Source organism: Bidens hawaiensis, unplaced genomic scaffold, assembly GCF_021521415.1.
Source record: "Bidens hawaiensis isolate Kalapana, Puna unplaced genomic scaffold, B.hawaiensis_p1.1 tig00041324_1, whole genome shotgun sequence".
Lineage (NCBI taxonomy): Eukaryota > Viridiplantae > Streptophyta > Magnoliopsida > Asterales > Asteraceae > Bidens > Bidens hawaiensis.
The window spans coordinates 105,781-115,643 of NW_027505713.1; the positions used below are offsets into that span (position 1 = coordinate 105,781).

Consider the following 9,863-nt stretch of genomic DNA (forward strand, 5'->3'; position numbering starts at 1 on the left):
TTGCGGGATTTATGCGCACAAAGTGGCATAATACATGAATTAACCCCTCGTTATTCTCCACAATCAAATGGCATGGCGGAACGAAAGAACCGTACATTGAAAGAGATGATGAATGACATGTTGGTTAGTTCTGGGGTGAGCCATGACATGTGGGGGGATGCCATTTTAACGGCAAATTATCTTTTAAATAAGATACCTCTCAAGAATAGGGACGAGACTCCTTATAAGTTATGGAAGGGAAGAGAACCTTCGTACAAATACATGAAAGTGTGGGGGTGCCTAGCTAAAGTCACCGTACCACCTCCTAAAGCTCTTAGGATTGGTCCCAAAACTGTTTATTGCATTTTCATTGGATATGCTCACAATAGTAGTGCACATCGGTTTTTGGTACATGAATCCAAAAATCCAAATGTACACGTAAACACTTTCATGGAGGCGAGCCCCAATACTGTCTCGTATTTTGAGCATGTGTTTCCTAAGTTAGGACACACACATGAGGCCTTATCATCACGAGCGAATGATGTAGGTGCAAGCTCGTCAACACAAAATGACGACTTGGTTCATGAAGGAACACATGAACGGCCCGAGACTGAGGATGGTGATTTAAGACGAAGCAAAAGACAAAAGGTTGCAAAATCCTTTTGTCCTGACTTCGTAAGCTTTATGGTTGAAGGTGAACCTAATACCTACCATGAAGCGGTGACCTCACCTGAAGGACCTCAATGAAAAGAAGCAATCAAGAATGAAATTGATTCGATCTTACAAAATCATACTTGGGAATTGGTAGATCTTCCAGTTGGTTGCAAGCCACTTGGATATCGTTGGATATTCAAAAAGAAGATGAAAGCCGATGGAAGTATTGATAAATACAAGGCGAAGCTAGTGATCAAAGGTTTTAGACAAAAGGAAGGTCTAGACTATTTTGATACTTACTCACCTGTAACACGTATAACCTCTATAAGGTTGGTGCTTGCAATCGCGTCTTTACGAAGTTTGGAAGTGCACCAAATGGATGTAAAAACGGCTTTTCTAAATGGTGATTTGGAAGAAGAGATATACATGGAGTAACCTGAGGGTTTCTCCGCCCCTGGTCAAAAGGGCAAAGTATGCAAACTCATCAAGTCTTTCTATGGCTTGAAGCAAGCTCCAAAACAATGGCACCAAAAGTTTGACCAAGTCATGATTAGCAATGGTTTCAAAATTAATGAGTGTGATAAATGTGTTTATGTTATAAACACAAATGGAGGTTATGTTATTTTATGCCTTTATGTGGATGACATGCTTATCATTGGGAGTAATGATAAAATGGTTCAATTTACAAAAGACATGTTAAAGGCACGATTTGACATGAAAGACATGGGTTTAGTTGATACTATTATTGGAATAAAAATCATTAAAACCAAAGAAGGTCTTACTTTGAGTCAAGCACACTATGTCGACAAGATTCTTGAAAAATTCAACAAGGAAGACAAGCGAGTGGCTCGTTCTCCTGTTGACACTACTCTACTTCTATGTAAAAATAGAGCTGAGCCGGTTGCTCAATTAGAGTATTCAAGAATCATTGGAAGTCTAATGTATCTCATGACATGCACGAGACCCGATTTAGCATACGCGGTGAGTAGGATAAGTAGATATACTAGCAATCCAAGTGTTCAACATTGGAAAGCTATTATAAGGGTGCTTAGGTACATAAGATACACAAGAGACTATGGTTTGCATTATACCAACCATCCAGCTGTGATCGAAGGGTATACTGATGCGAACTGGATTTCGGATATGAAAGATTCCAAACCAACTAGTGGGTACGTGTTCCTACTTGGTGGGGCAACAATATCTTGGAAATCATCCAAACAAACTGTAATTGCTAGATCCACAATGGAGTCTGAATTCATTGCCTTAGACAAATCTGGGGAAGAGGCAGAATGGTTACGTCAATTCATGGAAGACATTCCACAATGGCCAAAGCCGTTGTCGGCAATTTGCATACACTGTGACAGTGAGTCTGCAATTGGTAGATCTCAACGTTCAATGTATAATGGCAAATCAAGGCATAAGAGACGTAGACATAACACGATACGAGAACTACTGTCAACGGGTGTTATCACGATTGACCATGTGAGGTCAGAAGATAACATTGCAGACCCGTTAACAAAAGGCTTAAGCACGGATAAATTTTATAAGTTGTCGAGAGAAATGGGACTAAAGCCCGCGATAAAAGAAGTATGAGGGAAACCTAACTTAGCAGACTGGAGATCCCAAGAGCTAAGTTTAATAGGCAAACTTAATCAAATGACCAGAGGCAGTCCTTTTGTGGGGGAGTACCCCAAAACCAAAGGGAGTCTTGAACTTCCTAGTCCTTTCTCCTAGGGAGTACCCTAAAACCAGTGACATTTGGGAGAGGTTAAGCATATTAAGGTTAAGTGAAATAACCATGATGATTTTAATGATTCATGGGAATCACCTATGTTAGAGAGAAGTGTGGTCGCTTCGAATGGAATTGTGGGGAGGCGCAATTTTCTAGAGCTCTCGCAGAACCAGGACCGTGATCCATGACCATAACGGACACAAGAATGAGGGGTTGACCAAACCAGGGAGAGTATTGTGTGAAGGCATATTGTCGTCTACACAAATGGGGGTCTGTTCAAAGTCATCGCGACTACAAACCGCTAGGAGGCTAAGTATGCTTCACAACAGAAGGTTCAAAGGATAACACCTACCTATCCGGCAATACTCAACTACTGAAACTTACTTCGAAGAATCGATTTCCATTCATGTGGGGGATTGTTGGAAAATTTGTTACGTGTGCATTAGTAGGTTATTATGACACAACAAATGTACACTAATAGACATTGATGAATGAGATATCGATGTGTGATTGTGTGTATTTGAAAGAAAATACTATAGTGGTGTATCCCACATTGGTGGGATGAAAAACTTGTGCCTTGATTTTCCTCTATAAATAGAGAGGTAAACTAAGTTGCAACACACACCAAACCTTACACACAACACAAGCATTGTTGCAAGGTTTTTCCAACTTCTTCTTCTTCTTCTTCTACAAATCTGGTTTCTTTTATTCGAACATTTTTCAGGTTTACGGTTAACTCCGACAGTACTACTGCTCCGGCTGTTGTACCCTGAGAAACAACGAGTTCTCTTGGGAGACTCGAAATATTGTTTTAAGGACCCCGTGTTCAACACGATCCTCAGCCAAACCCTTTTTTTCCGTATTGTATTTCGTTTATTTCTTTGATTCTGTATTGTATTTCAGATTCTTGTATTGTATTGTATGAGTAATAAAACTCTTTGTTAATTTTTTGTCTATTTACTCAATTCACGAATTCGGTTCCTACAATACTTAGTATGGTATAAGTTGACTTAAATAATAGAGCCTAAGAAGAATACTTACTATGCTATAAGCTGACTTAAATAATAGAGCCTAAGAAGAATACTTACTATGCTATAAGCGTACTTAAATTCACTATGATAGAAGATTACCTATAAAAGTTATAGAGGATTTAAATTTGGTTTCTTCCTGTGCAAAGTGTAGGAATTAAAAAAATGGACATGGTGGCAAAGTCGTAAATAAGAGAACATGACTGAAATAACAGAGCAATTTCATTAATTAAACAAGATAATTACTTTCGTAATATGTAGTTATATAATTATTCCAGTTGTACAAATAATTGTTCTAGTTATGCAGATAATTTCGCTAGTTATACAAATATATAGCCATTTAGTTTTTACAACAAATTATTATGGGACTTGAACCTTCCCCATCTGATAAGGACTTCACATTAAAAAATCACATTGACGTCATTAGGCTGCAAGCCCTTTGATTGCAAATAAATACCCTAATTATTCAAAAAACTTATGCTTTTATTCAAATACATACACAAAACTTCATCATGTTCAAAATAGGTCATTCTTAGTTATTTTATTATGACTAAATAATTACTCTAATTATTCAAATAATTTGATTGTTATACAAATATACATACAAACCTTTATCATATTTAGTATAGATGATTTTATAATTACTCTAGCTTTAATTAAATGCTCCAATTATGTAAATAATTATGATTTTATACAAATATATATATGCAAAACTTCACCAGATTCAAAATAGTAATGTCATAATTATTCTAGTTATGATTAACTATTTACTCTAATTATGCAAATAGTTACACTAGTTATACTTTATACACACAAAACTTCATTAGATTTAAAATAGGTCATAATTACTCTAGTTAGGATTAAATAAGTACTCTACTTTGTACATTAAAACGTGACAGAAACTAATAAATGATTTTAGTTACGCAATTGCCACCGCGTGAATTCTCAATTTCACTCATGTGTGTGTAGACATTGAATCAAATAAAAGTTGTATCTTGAATGAATAGTCTAAGAAGGATTATGAAGGTGGTATACGAGACTCATTAAAATTATGATAAAATAACATTTTTTTCCCTCAAAATGTACATAGATATCATACACCTTCGTGAAAATATAAATATATCTTTGAATTTCTAAATAGAAAAAAAAACAATCAGAATCTATTTACAACTTTTTAATATTGAAGTACTTCTAGCTTATTGATAGAAACATTAAGTAATTCTTCCCAAAAATAGATGATGATGGCATCTACTTTGGATCTTTCTTCTTGTTTGATATATTTTTTTTTCTTATTCTTAACTAAAAGTAGAAAAACATTATTTCAAAGCACCAAACATAATTAGTTTAGTTTTAACTATTTAAAATGTTTTAGTCACCTCAAAAGTAAAGATGGTTATTAATTTTTTGATATCGACAATGTTTTTCTTCATGAAATATATACAAAACTGATGTCTTAAAGGATGATGACATGATTAGAGGTGCACGGAAAAACCCCCAAAACCGGATCAGAAAAAAGAAACATGGAAACGTTTTTTTTTAATACCCGACTCTACATGTAGGGTACGGATAGAGTATGCACTTCAGTATCAACATCTGTGCCCGAACCGGACCCGATTTGTACCCTGTAATACCCGAAAACCGGAACCGGTTTCATACCCAGAACCGGGTTTTTCCAATATCAAAAACTGTTTTTTCAAATACCCGATCTATAACTGAAATTATCCGAAAAATGCCCCTAAAAAGTGCAACCCCTTAAAAAATCCAATCTATATACCCAGGAAAAAACCGAAAATAAGGTTTTTTCTAAAACCCGAAAATAGGGTATTCAAATACCCGGTTTTAGAATACCCGGTTTTTAGAAGCAATACCCGGACCAAACCTGACCCGGGTATTTCCAATACCTGATTTTTCAATACCTGATCATACCCGAACCCGGTTCCATACCCGAACCCGGGTATTTGAAAAACCCGATTTGTGCACCTCTAGGCATGATGCTGTCTTTTAAGTTGGGCTAGCTTTGCTTTTGAGCCTAAATTTATTTGGGTGTTTTATTGGGCTCGGAACAATATGTAAAAATTTAATTAAAATTTAAAAATATTAAAAAAAACAACTTTTTAAACAAAAGTATCATATATCCTTGAAACACAATATGTATCATAATATTAAAATTAATAATCACTAAGTAACAAAAGTAAAAGTCAAAATAAAAATATAAAACTTATAATGAAGAGTATTAGTTTTTGTTTTTAAACTATGTTTGTAATCAAGTCCAGCCAAGCCAACTTATTCTACGGGGCACCATGTGGCATGTTAACTATATATGTGTTACTTAAAACTTTAATTAAAACTATATGATTAATTATGGTGTGATTTGAACTTATATGTATTGTATAGAAGTTGATCATAACAATGCACATGCAACTTTTCTTTTGTTTGTCTATTTATGTTTAGGAAATTATATTAATTACTTTAAACATAAACTTATTCACGGGTTTCACGTACATAACAAAAACATGTCTACAAAGTTAACTGTTGTGTCTAAGAAGTATTTCACTAATTTGGTTTCATTTGTAATTGTAAATTATGCAGATTATTAATCACTCACTAACAGCCTGTTTGGTATAGGATAATAAAATATTAAAATTAATGAATTAGGGAATATAAAGCAACGTAATGGAATGGACAAATAAATTAAATTGGTCATTACCAAGATGTTTAGTGACCATATTTGTGTTGTTTGGTAGACTAGAAAAAAAAACTAAAAAATAAAATAAATATGGTAGTGAATGATGGTGGTGACGGTTGCGATGGCCATGTCGGTCGGTCGGTGGCGGCAGTAACATTGGAGGTGGTGGGTGGTGGTGATATAGGGTGTTATTTGTTGCTTGTTTTTACCTTAAAGTTGTTTTAACTTTTATATGCTACTTCAATCTTACGCAATTTATGATTTTTACCAGTTTAACATATTACTTTTGGTGATTTATTTGATGATATTTTTTTAATGTTGATGTGGAATATACAAATAGTGATGTGATTTTTAAATAAAAAGTATATTTAAAATGTCATGTTTTTATGTTTTAAAAAATAGTTATTTTTTTTGTTGATTTTGTTTTAAAAATTAGTTATTTTCGAATTTATTTTTTTTATAATTTATTCTATAGATTTTATAAATTATTGTTACTAAACATGACACACCCAACCATACGATACAACTTAAATATGTTAAATGAGTCATGTTTGGGTTGATATGTTGAAGACAAAAATAATGTTAAACACATGAACTCGAATATGACATGCATATATGTCGGTTGACAATCAATAATCACTTAACCTGAGTCTTTTTTGTATATTAATCGTGCGTATGAAAAAAAAAAAACTTACAACATAAATAGTTTACAAGGATTATATACATTACTCTTTTATCATTTTTTTCCATTTTACATAAAATAGAACTTAGACATTATAATGTATTAAAATAAAAAGCGCACAAATCCGTTGATTAATTAACACAAACACGACCTATTTATTAAACTTGTTCATAGGTTTGCCCCTTGTATCAGATTTGTGTTGAATCAAAAGGCCAATATATGTATGTATGCCCGTACATAAGTATGTACATATTTATTGTATGTAACTATATATGTAACATCCATCTCTTTCAAATTCTATTTTTATTTTACAAGTTGCGTTGGTAAACGAAAAGCAAAACTTTAAATAAATATGAAATTTCACCTAATTTCCAAAAACTAAAAATCACATAGAATTTGCATGTAGGGGTCCTAAATGCATATGCGTACTATATATGCAATCATCTTTATTTGATCTCCAATAATTATATTAAATTATTAACTTAATTATAAACTAGGTTAACAATTAAGGAAGCTAGGCCTAAATATTTTAAAAGTTGATTAATGTTAACTTAAAAGCTTACTTAACATGTTAAATGTCATCTTAGGCTTCACCTATAAAACCAACATCAGCTTCATTATCTTTCTTCAAAAACCTCTCTTCCATCCTTCTCTCTCTCTCTATTATATACATTTTGTGAAGGAAAATAAACTAAAAAGTGAATATTATTATGGAGAAAAAACCTTGCAATTCTTCACAAGAAGTTGAAGTTAGAAAAGGACCATGGACAATGGAAGAAGACTTGATTCTTATAAACTATATTGCAAATCATGGTGAAGGTGTTTGGAACTCTCTAGCTAGATCCGCAGGTAATTATAATTATATATATATATATATATATATATATATATTAATTTTAGTGGGCTTTTTTAGTTTGTGTTTTAGTAACCCTAGTTAGGTTATGTTATTATCATTATTATTAATATTATAATTTTATTATTTTTTTGAACGGCCAACAAATCTTTTATATTAATCAGGTCTAAAGAGAACCGGGAAAAGTTGCCGGCTTAGATGGTTGAATTATCTCCGGCCGGATGTAAGGAGGGGTAATATTACACCAGAAGAACAACTCTTGATCATGGAGCTTCATGCTAAATGGGGAAACAGGTTTGTAATTATTCTTAATTACTAGGTACTATGCTTGAAATTTAATCCGACAATTAACACAGTTTCTACATGTTACTAGTACTTTGTGTTGTCTTCCTGCTTTTTTAGACTTACCTTTTTAATTAGTTTAACTTATGTTCCATCAAGCTTGAAAGAATTAAAGTCATAAAACTATCCATTATTGGAAAATGTTAGTGTTACTTTTTTGGTTAATTAATTATTGGAAGTTTAGTTTAACATGACAAGAGAGTAACTGATGTGTCAATCAAGTCTTAAGTCTTATGTCTTTAGTCTTTACCCACACACGGGTTAGAACGGATTAGTGGTGGATTTTGTCGTCGATGAGAGTCTTCGATCTGATTTGTAGAGTCATACTTAAAAACAATAATTATAATTATCTTTAGTTAATTAAACTAAAGGAACGAGAAAATATTTTAGTTGAGAAAAGCTGATGGATACCAGTTGACACAAATTGTTGCCCGTTTAACTTCTGTTTCGATATAATCACTACTTTACGGTATTGTTTGAATATTAATCATAAGTAATTAGCAAGTTTTAGAAACAACAAATAAAGAGTTTCCTTTTTCTTTATTATCATTGCGTAAATGAGGTCGGTTCTTGAGAAATAACCCTTTTCGACCTTAGAAAAAAGTTATATTCATGAAAAAGAAAATTACTTTTGTAATTATGATCATATTTTAGAAAAATAAAATGCTTTATGTATCTTGGAAAATATTTATCTTTTCTTTTGTAAGAAAATTACTTTTTGTCAACTGAAATTTCAATATATATTTCTTTGAAATATATATGAATCTTGAAATTGTTATTTTCTTTAGCTATATACTAAAAATATTGAGTTATGTAAACAATAAACAAAATAAAAGTATGATAGTTTCTGAATTTGATACGTATATTAAAATTTTTAGATAAGAAGGGATTTTTTTCTGAAAAAAAAATTTTTTAGTTTCGTTTACTTACCAAAAAAATGTAGCCTTTTCTTCTTACTCACCATTTTCAAACGCATTGATGCTCTTGTCGAATGAATCTTCGGACCATTGACAAGACAAATTTCAGATTCCTAACCGAAGAATTTTGAAAAGATGGACCAAAACTTCTTTCTTTTGGATCATTTTGATAGGGTTTTGCTACATTTATGAAATGAAATGAATAAGATGCGAATTGAACCTCCTTTTAAATATACAATGAATGAAGTAAAAGTGATATGTGATGAATTTGAAACGTGGAACATGATGGCTTTTAATTTGTATCGTGGAACATGTTATATGTTTGGTCCTATATGAAGGTTAGATTATTTCAAGTGGCCCATAATATCTATCTCAATTTCTGGGTAAGAAAATAGTATATATACATTACTAAACTTTAAAAATAAAGTTTAATCAAGTTTGTATCAAGTATTTAACTTTGAAGTATTTGATTGTTTTTATAGATGGTCAAAAATAGCAAAACATCTTCCTGGAAGAACAGATAATGAAATTAAAAATTACTGGAGAACAAGGATTCAAAAGCATATCAAGCAGGCAGAAAACTTTGGTGGGCAAACGTCTTCAGGGCATGCCGATCAAGCCACCGCAAGTTCAACACAAACGTGTAATGCCGTTAATCCAATGGACACGTACTCTCCACCTTACGAAAACTTTTCAAATTTTTCAGGTCCGTTCCAACCCGAAACAAACGAGAACATGTGGAGTATGGAGGATTTGTGGTCGATGCAGTTACTAAATAGTGACTAAGTTATTATTAATATATATATATATATGTACAAGAGTCTTATAGATATATATAGATTACATATATAAAACTTTAAGCCACAAAATTAAAAACTATTGTTTGACTTGCGGCTTTGTTTATATGTAGTCAAACAAGAACAATAGTCATCTATATGTCTTCTGTATCGACTCATGTTTCGTATACAATAAAACCTAAGGATTGATATA

At 32.4% G+C, this 9,863-nt stretch overlaps 1 protein-coding gene and 1 pseudogene across 1 annotated transcript; both read left to right on the forward strand.

Moving 5' to 3' along the window:
• The first annotated feature begins 1,581 nt into the window (after positions 1 to 1,581).
• On the forward strand, positions 1,582 to 2,367 carry LOC143614925 (secreted RxLR effector protein 161 pseudogene; annotated as a pseudogene).
• A 5,029-nt stretch (positions 2,368 to 7,396) lies between these two features.
• On the forward strand, positions 7,397 to 9,863 carry LOC143614913 (MYB-like transcription factor EOBII). Its single transcript, XM_077088210.1, has 3 exons — positions 7,397 to 7,610; positions 7,779 to 7,908; positions 9,356 to 9,863. The coding sequence occupies exons 1-3, from the start codon at positions 7,472 to 7,474 to the stop codon at positions 9,657 to 9,659; spliced, it is 573 nt and encodes a 190-aa protein (XP_076944325.1). The 5' UTR covers positions 7,397 to 7,471; the 3' UTR covers positions 9,660 to 9,863.